The 12051-nt window shown below is 46.6% G+C and overlaps 1 protein-coding gene across 5 annotated transcripts in view; it reads left to right on the top strand.

Annotated features, from left to right (window-relative positions):
- Positions 1 to 12051, top strand: part of ZBTB49 (zinc finger and BTB domain containing 49) — a 56962-nt gene that overhangs the window by 29898 nt on the left and 15013 nt on the right. For 2 of the 5 annotated variants that reach the window (XM_047718866.1, XM_047718870.1), the window contains 2 exons: positions 8313 to 8483; positions 10566 to 11668. In XM_047718866.1, the coding sequence (XP_047574822.1) occupies positions 8332 to 8483; positions 10566 to 11668 (1255 nt within the window). In that variant the 5' untranslated portion in view covers positions 8313 to 8331. Of the gene's footprint in view, positions 1 to 6; positions 110 to 969; positions 1064 to 5500; positions 5854 to 8312; positions 8484 to 10565; positions 11669 to 12051 lie in introns of those variants that run through there. The other 3 variants (XM_047718867.1, XM_047718869.1, XM_047718868.1) reach the window with 3 other exon arrangements.

Below are 12051 nucleotides of genomic sequence, written 5' to 3'. Positions count from 1 at the left end.
ACGGCCCCGGAAGCCGGAGGCGGATCCGGCCTGCCGAGGGGGCGTAGTCGGGCTGGTTCCGCGGCCGCCGGGGCCCGGCGAGCGGCGGTAAGGGCGTCGGCGGCGGCAGGTAAGGAGGCGGCGGCGGGGCTGGGAGCGGCCTCCGAGGGTAGGTGGCCGCGGGGCCAAAGGCCTGCCTCTCGAGGGCGCGGGGTCTGGCGCGGTGCAGTGGGACTGGGCCGGAGCCGCCGCCGCCCCCGGTTCGCGCGGGACTTGGCTGCGGCCCCCTGGTCGCGCGAGGGTCGCGCGGGACTTGGCTGCGGCCCCCTGGCGCGCTCCCGGTCCCCTCCCGTCACCCTGGAGTGGGGGCGGTGCTGAGCACCGGGGAGTCCCTGACCCCGCGTAGCCTCGTTTCCGTGCGAGCCGAGCGCGCGTGCAGCGGGCGCAGGACCCCGTGCGGGTCCGGTTCCGAAGCCGATGAACGTGGGGCCCTGGGCACAGCGCCTGCCGCGTGGTGGTTTAGCTGCTCCTGCGGCCCCGAGACGAGGCCGGCACTTGGGGATGGTCCCTGAGCTGCCTGACGGAGGCTTGGGAGCTTAGGGAACCCCGGGGCGGCGGGGGGCGGTGCGGAGGTTTCAACCCAGAGGGGAGCGGGTTCTTGGAGCAGGGAGTGCATCCTTTCGCCGCTCTGGAGGCTGGAAGTCCAAGATGAAGGTAGCAGCGGACTGGTTTCTCCTGAGGCTGCACTGCTCGGATCCCAGACACCCACGTTTGTGCCGCGTTTTCACATGGCCTTTCTTCTGTGCAGGTGCATCCCTGCTGTCTCTGTGTCCAGATGTCTTACGGGGACATCAGTCAGATGGAATTAGGGTCCACCCTAACGGCCTCATTTTAACTTAATTACCTCTCTGAATACCGAATCTCCAGCCCTGAAATACTCTGAGGTACTGAGGGTTAAGGTTTCAACATAGGGATCTTGGAGGGAAAGGATTCAGCCCATCAGAGAAGGCATTCACCAGAATGGACAAGAAAGAAAACATTTTCCAACAGAAGTGACAGCATGGCCTCCCTGTTTAAAAAGCAGGTGCTTGAGTATTTTGTATGCCTCATTCTTGCTCTCTCCTGCATTTTTTTTTTTTTTCATTTCTTCCCCCTGGGGTGAGGGGCTCTCTTCAGTCTTTCTCTGTAACCCATTTTTTCAGCTTTCAGCACACATATCTCTTCCTTGAGATTTTTTTTCCCTGACCCTCCTCCTTCAAATTAATTTCTACTTCCCTTATTCAGTATCTCCAGGATAGTGCTATTGTTTTTCCTGTGTCGGGGCATCTGGGTACAAGAGCACCTGGCTAGGGGAGTCCCAAAGAGACTGCTGACAAAATTCAAAGGCAGACAAATGGGTGGTGGTGAAACCGGAAAAGGATTTATTTCAAGGAGGCCAACATGGGGAAGGCAAAGACCGTCTCCAAAGTCGTGGAAGTGCTTTCAGGTTTATGTTAAGGAAAATCTGGGACAAACGTTGGTAGATAAGTGCAGGTGGGCCGTGAAGGAAGCCCATTGTTGTCTTGGGGTCAGTCACATGGGGTCTTCCTGGTTCAGGGCAGTGCTTATGGCTTGACGGGGTAGTTTCCGTCAGTTGGAATGCATTGCCCACGGGGTCTTTTGCCTGAGTTAAAAGATGAACCGGGAAGAAGAACATAATCAGAAAGTGCAGACTGAGGTTAGGATGGAGGGAGTTGAATTGCTCTTTCACTCTGGTGGACCGACGCTTCCTGAAGGTATAGGTGACCATGTGTGAGTGTTTCACTCTCATACCCTCAGTGTCTGGCATGGAGTGACGCACTATAAAGTTAGGTGAATGATGTGAAAACCGAGACAGTCTGTGGAGGACAGGGAACAGGCCTCAGTTTATCAGCATTTCCGCCTCACAGCAATGTCTCACAGTGTCTCAGCAGTTAGCCTCGTTGGCCTACATAGCATCGTAGGGTCAGCGTAGGGCTAGGACAAGAACCAGACTTGCTTGCTAGTCATGGGGTTTGGAGTCGGGGTGGGAGGTGGATTAGAAATAAGCCGTTTGAAAACCATCATGGATGGCCAAAGACAAAGGTAGGCCCACTTTAAGGCAGGCTGGGTGCTGGGGTGTGTGAACTGTGGACCCTTGAGAAGTGATCCATTAATGGCCCAGGGAACAAATTTCTACAAATTCTTGTTTTGACCAGTTGGTAAACAGAACAGAAAGCTCTTTGCTCTAGGAGCCTCTCTACAGGATAAAATTACGTTCTGGCTCTTTTTCTATTTAGAAGCACCTCTCCATTCACATTTAAGCTTTTTCTTTCTTTCTTTCTTTCTTTCTTTCTTTCTTTCTTTCTTTTTTTTAAGATTTTATTTATTTATTTGACACAGAGAGAGAGAGAGATCACAAGCAGGCAGAGAGGCAGGCAGAGAGAGAGAGGGAAGCAGACTCCCTGCTCAGCAGAGAGCCCGGTGCGGGGCTCGACCCCAGGACCCTGAGATCATGACCCGAGCTGAAGGCAGAGGCTTAACCCACTGAGCCACCCAGGCGCCCGCATTTAAGCTTTTTCTTGTGTTTTTCTCTTTTCCCATATTTTCATTCCTTCTGATGCCATTCGGTCCCTCTTTCCACCATCACATTTTTTGTATAGATTTATAGCATTTAAAATAGGAAGATACTGGAGCTCCTAGCTGGCTCCATTGGCTGAGTGTCTCACGATTGATTTCTACTCAGGTCATGATCCCAGGGTGGGGAGATCAAGCCCCATGTAAGGCTCTGCACTGAGTGTAGAGCCTGCTTAAGATTCCCTCCCTCTCACTCTGTTCCTCCGTGCCCCACTCGCATGCTTGCTGTCTCTTTCTCTCTAAAAATAAACAAAAAAATGCTTTTAAAAAGTGAAACAGGAAGATACTTTAGAAAATGATCTAACCCAGTGGGGGACCCCTCCATTTTTACATATCACAAAACAGGCCCAGAGTCTCCACCCATCCAAAAGCGATATATTGAGCACCTGCTGTGTCCAGGGCGCTCTCGTAGGGATACAAGATCCAGGGATACACTGATCAATAAGACAGAAGTAGGCAGTGTCTTTACCACAGATTTTTGTTCCTTGTCACACAGTGTGAGAAGCTGCAGAGATGGAGATACATCTGTGCTCTTTGTGTCACACAAGCACGCTTTCATCCCCACATATGCTGTACCTGGGCGGTGAGGCGTGGGTGGTAGACTGAAGGGACAGCTGATTTGGTCCAAGGAACGCCTGTGTCTGTCATGTGTAACTCAGAGTAGTGGTTAAGCATGTGGGCTTTGGAGCCGTTCCCTGGCTTTAAATCCTAACTCTGTCTCTTACTGTCTGTTACTTATTAGCTGTGTCTGTCTTTTCTGTACCTGGTCAGGTTATCACTTGCATTGCAACAAACTACCCCAAAACTTAGTGACTCAAAAAGTTTTATCTCACAGTTTCGTGGGCCAGGAATTCAAGCAGGGCTCCACTGGGCATTTCTTCAGTTCCACGTGATATTCAGCTGGAGGCGGGGGCTGCTCTAGGGAGTTAGAGGGCGCTGTGTTCCCATATCTGGTACCTGGGTAGGGGGGCCTGGAAGGCTGAGAGCTCAGCCGAGTTCTTGGACTCCACATATTCTCTCGAGTTGGGTGCCTTACAGCCGACTCGGGCCTCCAGAGTCACTTTTCCAGAAGAAAGACAGTGGTAGTGGTCAGCTCTTAGGGCCTCAGCCCAGAAAGGAGCACAGCTTTACACCCTTCCTTTTGCCTGTTCCATTGATTAATAGGTTAGGGTTAGATTCAAGGCGGGAGAGACCTAGATCCCACCTTCCCTTGGGAGGAAGGTCAAAGTTGTAGCCGTCTTTAATCCTCCAGGTACTTCATTGCCCTCATGTATAAAATGAGGATAACAATAGCACTTATCCTACGTTTATCATGAGAATTAAATGAGTGTGAATTAAGTATGAAATGAACTTGATAATTAAAAGGTGTGGGTAAAGGGCTTAGCATAGCAGCTGGCATGTTAGAAGCATTTTACAAGTATGTGCCATTTATTATTACTGACCTTAGATCTATGATAAGTTGTTATTTATAGTCGTTATTCCTAGGACACACTAGGAATTTAAGTAAATTGTTTTTCCACAGCGCTCTATAATCTTATTGGGGAAGTACAGGATTGACGTCATGAAGCCATTAGAGAACTATATCGACTAGTATGGTAGTTACGATTTTTACAGTCAGTGTAAATTGTGGGAGAGTTTATAACTGTGCATGTTATTTCTATAGCTGGAAAATGTCTAAAGCAGAGTCAGAATATTTGCTGCAGTGTAGCATTTAAGTCTATAGAGGAAGGTTTTGTGTTGTATTTTTAATGTCCTTTTTTTCATGAGCCATAGCATAGCCTCATGGGCTCCAGGATCAGGAACTAACCCTGGCTTTGGAACACAACAGTTTTATGATCTTGGGCTAGTTACTTAACTCCTCATTTCTTAATTTCCTCCCTTATAAAATGATGATAATAGGGTTATGGTGGCATTATTTGAGTTAGTGGATAGAATGTGCATAGCACGGTTTCTGGCCCATGGTAAATAGTCTGTAAGTGAGGGGTCATAAGAATAAGCCAATAATCCTTTTCAAGCCACCAAGGGGGTGAGGGTAGGTGACTGATCGCTCCATCATTTGTCTGTTCAGGTCCCCTGAGGATTCAGCACAGGACAGTGCCCCACCAGCTGACCTTGTGCCTCCTGGTCCATAGTCTTGTGTTAGGTGATACCATGCTCTCCCAGTGCCAGTGGTGTTGCTCTTTATAGGTGACGTCACCAGTTTTCATCACATCCTGCCCTGATCTCAAACCAGGAAATCGGGCCAATGTGCCAAACTCACATATCAGAAACTAAGCTTTCCACAAAGAAATAGGGCACTCAGAACAAGGTATAGAGCTGGGGGTGAGATGGTAGGGGTGAGTTTTAGAGATTCAAAGTTGAGGGGTCATGCATTTGGAGACATTTAGCAGAAAGTTGGGCATTTGTAAGTGATGGTCAAAGCTGAAGATTCACATTTAGGAGTTGTCTGCTTAGAACAGACGAAGGCTAAGAGTATATGTGATCGTCAAGGGGAAGAAAAGGCTTAGGGGCTGAATCTAAAAGGACATTAACGTTTGGGGGCTCATAGAGGAAGAAGTACAGCATAGAGATGGAATAGGTCAAGGAAGAAGTACAGCATAGAGATGGAATAGGTCAGGGGCACAGTAAGAGGGCCCAAAGGGTCCTGGGGAGGGAGGATGTTGAGAAGGACATGGGCAGACCAGCTGGGGAGAATGGATTGAGGAAAGGCCACTGGGCAAGTCTGTTTCAGCACAGTGAGAATGGCAGCAAGGCTGCAGGGGGGAAGAAGACTCATAAGAAAATAAAAAGGGGAAGCGGGGGACAGGATCACTGGGTGATGGGCTTTAAGGAGGGCACCTTATGTGGTGAGCCCTGGGTGTTATACACAACTGATGAATTACTGGGTTCTACATCTGAAACTAATGATGTACTGTATGCTGGCCAACTGAATTTAAAGTATAAAAAAGTTGCTGTTTTGAGAGGTGTAAAAGAGAGGCCTCTGATGAGTAGATGTACCTAGCAGGAGGGTTTTGTTGTCCTGTTTTGTTTTGCTTTTTCTCCCCGTGGGACAATCTTGGTGTTTGCAGGAACTGGTGAGCCAGTCAGCTGGGGACAGAAAGAAGCAACAGAAGAGCTGAACATGAAGCTGGATCCTGGGGGAGGCAGGCTGGGTGGGGTCAGGGGAAGACAGGAAGCTGACTTTCCGTAAGAGAAGGCACTGCTGCTTCATCCTGTAAAGCTGAAGGGATCGCGTGAACAGTGAGGGAGAAATTTGGAATTGAGAAAAGAATTTAAAGGCACTCGCGTTACATCAGCTTACCTGTGGGCTCAACCATCTAAGTGAAGTCAGGGTCACAGTCACCTTTATGGATGAGGGACACAGACATGGTGGGATTGAAGAGAATGGAAAGGACTCAGAAGAGCGTAGAGGGAGTCAAAAAGACATAAATAAATAAACATTACTAACTGTTGCCAATTAGCAATAAAGGCTAACTAGCATGGATTTTAATAGTTGAGTATCTGCTCTGTGCCAGGCAAGGATGGATAAGATGGTACCCTCAGAGCTCACAGCAGAGTTGGAGATACAAATGATGGGGCATAATGAGAAGTTATCTTATGGATGAGATCGCAGAGGAGGGACCCCAGAGTCACACTTCAGGAAGGAACAGTGGGGAGGAAGGAACAAGTTTTAAAATGGCAGGAAAGGCTTCTAGGAGTTGGTCACCGCTCAGCTGAGCCTTCATAGGGGAGTGGGCCTTATCTGAAAGGTGGGAGAGTCCAGTGTAAGTAAAGTATTCCCAGAACAAGAAGTATCAGAACCAAAGGCTCTTGGGGAGAGAGCAAGGCAGAGAGAGATCTGTAATCTGCCTGCTTCAGAATCACCTGGATGCTTCCAGCACACATGTCTACATCCCACCCTAGACTGAGCAGAACTCTCGACGGTATCCAGGAATCTGCATTTTTAACAGGCTTTCCAAGTGTTCCTTATAGATGACATTTGTTGAATACTTAATATGTCAGTTGCTATACTAGATGTTCACGTGGGCTCTCACGGTTGTCTCAGTAACTCATGAGATAAGATGAGCAAAGTGGACATGGAGAAGTCATTTGCCCAAAGTCATGCAGGTAATGAGCAGTGGGCTAGGGTTTCAAACTGTCCCTAACACAGCTCATTTAGGGAGGCGCAGGTAGTTTATTTTGGCTGACACATGGTGGGTACAATGGGGATAAGGTGATGGTGATGATGGTCATGGTCGTGGTGGTGATGGTGATGGTGATGGTAATGGAAGAAGTAGTTGTGTTAAAAAGCTTGGGTTTTGGCTTCATGGTTTAGTGACTTTCAGTAATGCGTATGCACTGAGGATGAAAGCGAATAAAGCAAATAACGGCTTTTCAGGTTTTTATTGTAGCAAACTGCCATGTTAGCCTCCATAGGCTTGTCCCAGTCTGACTTCCTTTCTCCCCACTACATTTCTTCCCATGATTGTGTCTCACTGGATTGTGCTCCTGGGCATGATCCCATGCCTTCCTCATCCGTGTGTTCCAGTGTCTAGCTCTCACTTCTGTATTTGTTCAGTTGTGTATCATGTACTTGTGTGGGGGGGCGATCTGGCATGTTTTGTCTTGTTTGTTGTACCTTCAGTGCCTGGCGCCTGGTAGTCAGTAAATAGTAAATCTCTCTCTCACACACACACAGACGTACAGCGTATCCTACTACTGACTTGGCTTCAGCACTCTCAAGCTGATTAGCAGGCACCTTATGCATTCTAGTATTCCCTCCCCGGGGTACCTGCAAGACAGGTGTCTGCTATAGTGGTGCCCTAGCAGAAATGCAGGAAGGAAAAGATGAGACTGGGACACCCAAGGGGCTCAGTTGGTTAAGCATCTGACTCTTAATTTCGACTCAGGTCATGATCTTAGGGTCGTGAGATTGAGCCCCAGGTCATGATCTTAGGGTCGTGAGATTGAGCCCCACGTTGAGCCCCGTGTCAGGCTCCACGCTCAAGGGGGAGTCTGCTTGAGATTCTCTCTCCCTCTTCCCCTCCTGCTCATGTGCATGCACCCGCACATTCTCTTTCTCTCTCAAATAAATAAAATCATAGGGAAAAAGGAACAAATGGGCAGACATGCCACTTTGTGATACGTCTTTTATTACTGTCTAGTGATGCTAGTTTATTTTAACTTCTTCTATATCTCCCCAAATAAGCTTCTGATTTTCCCACCTTTCGACTCAGTGCCCCTTGTATGGGTGCTTAGGAAATATTGACTGATCTCATCCGGTTGACTTTTGCCTAACTTACGAGTGTCTGTATGTTCTCATTGAATTGTTCCTAAGTAGAAAGGACAGAAGTGCACATAACATTATCGGGGTCATATTCTACATGGACCCTATCAAGTATGGTGGCTGTTTAGATAAATTAAAGGTTCTATTCCTCAGTCACTCTAGCCACATTTCAAGTGCTCGGTGGCCACACGTGGCCAGAGGCTACTGTAGTGAGCAGTGCAGATGCGGAGTGTTTTCATCAGTGCAGAGGTTTCTGTTGAGCTGCACTGGCCTAATGCCTAAGACACAAGGCTTTTGTGGTTCTTTGTTGGTTCGTTGGAAGTGTGACCAACCAGGAATCATGACCACGAGCTGCCCGTCAGTCCGTGGGTTCCGGGGTGGTCAGCTCCCAGTCGTATCGCTGAATCTGTCTCATTCACGTTCTTTGTTGCAGGTCTCCCGGGTGGTTGAGCATGGACTCAGTGGCTACGCACAGCTGCCATCTCCTCCAGCAGCTGCATGAGCAGCGCATTCAAGGCCTGCTTTGTGACTGTATGTTGGTTGTGAAAGGAGTGTGCTTTAAAGCACATAAGAATGTTCTAGCAGCGTTCAGTCAGTATTTTAGGTATGTATTTAAACCCTTCTTCTAACTGCACAGAGGAAAAGCTCTTCTATCATGGATGTATCTTGACTAAATTTTATCTTCTTGGGTTTCACCCTCCCTATCTTTGTAGCACATTGTGGATTTTTTGCTTTTTGTATTTAGAAGAACCTGTGAGGCAAAGAGCCTTTTAACTAAAATATATTTGGGCTGATTGAACGTATTTTGGCACTCTGTCTTTGATTTTAATAGTTCTAATTAATGTCAGTCTTCTCTATATATTTCTTACCCTTTCAGGTTAAAAAGATTGAAGAGTAGAATTCCTGGTAGGAACTTCCTTGTGATAAGAAATTAGAGAGGGGAAACATTCCATGTTCTATTTTTTTATTAAAATATTTTTGTGTTCATTTTGCATTTGAATATTTGAAGAAAATAAGTTTGAATTTAGTTTACTTATTAATATAATCATTTTTTAATTATTAGAGTTAAGTATTTTATATACATTTTCTGATCAACTGAGATTTGTCTAAGCACTAAAGCTTCTTTTTAAAATACCTTTCTTTTCCTTAAACTGCATACCATTTTACTGTTCTAGTAAACAATATATGGAATGTGATTCCATCTCTCCTTGATAATCTTGAATCATCCAGTTAAACCTCAGCTCTCATATATGCTCTAAGTACAGATAGTAGAACAAGTCAGCTCACTGAGGTGGGCAGCGCTATTTGTCCCCATGCAGCCTAGTCCTAGACTCGGCTTTCCCTACGCCTTTTTAATTTGTTCTTCCCTTTAGGTAAGAACAGAGCTGAAGGCTGTTTGGGGGAAGCAGGTGATCCGATTAGATAGACCTTCAGCAAACTTGCAAGACCAGTCACTAAGTCAGCTTGCTGGTTTATATACAGTACAAATTCGTTCACCTGGGACTTGATGTGCCGCCAGAATAAAACACCTGGGCTTTATGTTCCCTGTTTTCCCTCATTAACTCGTAGGCCTTTTCTTTTTCTCACTGCTGGTTTGTGGACCATTGGGTTGCTGAGAAACCTCTAACAGATCTGATACAAAATGAGTATATGTAAGTCCCTAGAGCTGTCAGATTCTTAGAGACAGAAAGAATGGTGGTTGTGAGGGGCTGAGGGTGGGGAATGGGATTGATTGTTAAATGGGTACAGAGTTTATTTTTGGGAAGATCAAAGATTCTGGAAATGGCTGGTGGTTTTGTTACACAACAGTGTGAATGCACTTAATGCCACTGAATTTACAGTTTGAACTATATTCAAGTATGAAGTTTTTCAACACTTCAGAGTGGATCAAATGTGGGGCGCCTGAGTGGTCAGTTGGTTAAGCATCTCAACTCTTGATCTCAGCTCAGGCCTTGATCTGAGGGTTGTGAGTTTAAGCCCCGCATTGGGCTCCACTTTAAAAAAAAAAAATGGATCAAAAAATTAAAATAGAAAAATGAATATCAAATGTTGGTTTATTACACTATTTTTTTTTAAAGATTTTATTTATTTGATAGGGACACAGCGAGAGAGGCAGCACAAGCAGGGGGAGTGGGAGAGGGAGAAGCAGGCTTCCCACTGAGCAGGGAGCCTGATGCAGGGCTTGATCCCAGGACCCTGGGATCATGACCTGACCTGAAGGCAGACACTTAACCAACTGAGCCACCCAGGCACCCCGCTATTTCTTTCTTTAGACATTTTTAAGGCACTTAGATATGGAAATATTTTTGTTATGTGTTTTATGGCCTGAAATATAATTTGTCAGGCTAGACATGAAATAATGAAAAATATGTGTCCTTTAGTTTACTATACTCTATCTAAATGCAATTAATAATACATATGGATAACTACATTTTGAAAGGAACAATGAGTGTATTTCAGAATTTTATTTTGATATCTGTTTGGAAGGTTGGATATCCAGCACAATAATTTAAATCATTTGAGTTGCTTTGTTGAATGGCTTATCAAAACTTTTTAAAGGATTAAAATATACTTAATTTTAAAATCTTGGCATTTATGGAAGGATAGTATTTTTTAAGAGTATCCTGAGCATTATTTATAGGAGAAAAATTATCATACTGTAAACAGATATCCTTTCTTTTATCAGGAGCCTCTTTCAGAATTCTTCAGGCCAAAAAAGTGATGTTTTTCACTTGGATATTAAAAATGTGAGTGGCATTGGGCAGATCCTGGACTTCATGTACACCTCTCACCTAGATCTTAACCAGGACAATATACAAGTAATGTTGGACACAGCCCAGTGTTTGCAAGTTCAGAATGTTCTGAATCTGTGTCACACATTTTTAAAATCAGCCACTGTGGAGCAGCTCCCAGGCGTGGCTTGTGACAGCACATTCTCCCTGCAGGGTGCTCTGCCTGCAGAAGCACACTGTGCCGGGAGCGAAAACTACCCTCCTCATTTGCTGCAGGAGTGTCCCGCCGATGTCCAGCAGAGTCAGGTTCTGGCCGACTCCCACACTTCCCCTCCACTGTCCGTGACTCTCCCTCATTGTGCCAGCGAGGCATCCAAACAAGCACCCGACGTGCTAGACGGCCCCTGCCCTGAGTTGCCTTTCAGACAGCCGAGTTACTACTACAAGCTCAGAAACTTCTACAGCAAGCACTACTACAAACAGGCTGCGGGTCCTGGCCATGACAGGACGGCTGAGCAGCCCCGCTCTTTCCGCACAGCTGCAGACCTCGGGGCCAGCGACAGCCAGCCTTGCCCCGGCAGTCACCCCGAATGTGTCCTGGAGTCTTCAGAGCACTTGCCTCCCCACTTCTTGGCCCCGCCCTTGAGCGACTCAGCCCCAGACCCCGAGTCGGACAACCCATGCCAGCCGCCCACCAGACAGCTGAGGCTCAAAAAGGCCATTCACCTTAAGAAGCTAAATTTCCTTAAGTCCCAGAAATCGGCGGAGCGGCCCTCCGAAGCCAAGCCGGACGACAGCTTAATGAAGAGGGTAGAATGTGCTGGTGCAAATACTACAGAGAAAGCCAGCAGCCATGGTGCTGAAGAAAACGAAGGCGAAGACCTCGTCCATGCTGAGCATTTTAACTGCATTAACGAAACAGAGAGGCCCGAAGAGGCTGCCACGATGGAGGACCCGGCCCAGATGCTTCCGTCACAGAGACAGTACACGTGTGAATTGTGTGGGAAACCTTTTAAACACCCAAGCAATTTGGAGCTTCACAAACGGTCACATACAGGTACACTGATTCAGTACCCACAGGCAAAAGGAAAGGAGAGGATGCAGACGATCAGACACCACTGCCTGCTCCTGCTTTTGTAAGAAGTTTTGCTGTTGCTTGATGACGTCATTGATAATGCCCCCCACCCAGTCAAGGAGCCTTAGCTGCTTTTTGTGTTTTTGGTGATTACTTTTACAGAATAATCTCCAAGATCTGCAGATGCTTTCATAGAACTGGTTTGAAAGGATGGTGCCCTTTTCGTTTTTAATTATGGTTTTATATGATAAAGTTTTCATCTCTAAAGAAGTGTAGTGAATTGTTTTGATGCACTGAAAATTTCAGATATATTCTAAAGCAGATAAGCTGTATTTGCCCTTTAGAATTAGAGTAGGTTTATCTTT

This window comes from Lutra lutra, chromosome 2 (assembly GCF_902655055.1).
Source record: "Lutra lutra chromosome 2, mLutLut1.2, whole genome shotgun sequence".
Classification (NCBI taxonomy): Eukaryota; Metazoa; Chordata; class Mammalia; order Carnivora; family Mustelidae; genus Lutra; species Lutra lutra.
The sequence above is the reverse complement of the archived record's forward strand: the minus strand, read 5'-3'. Positions and strand labels throughout refer to the sequence as shown.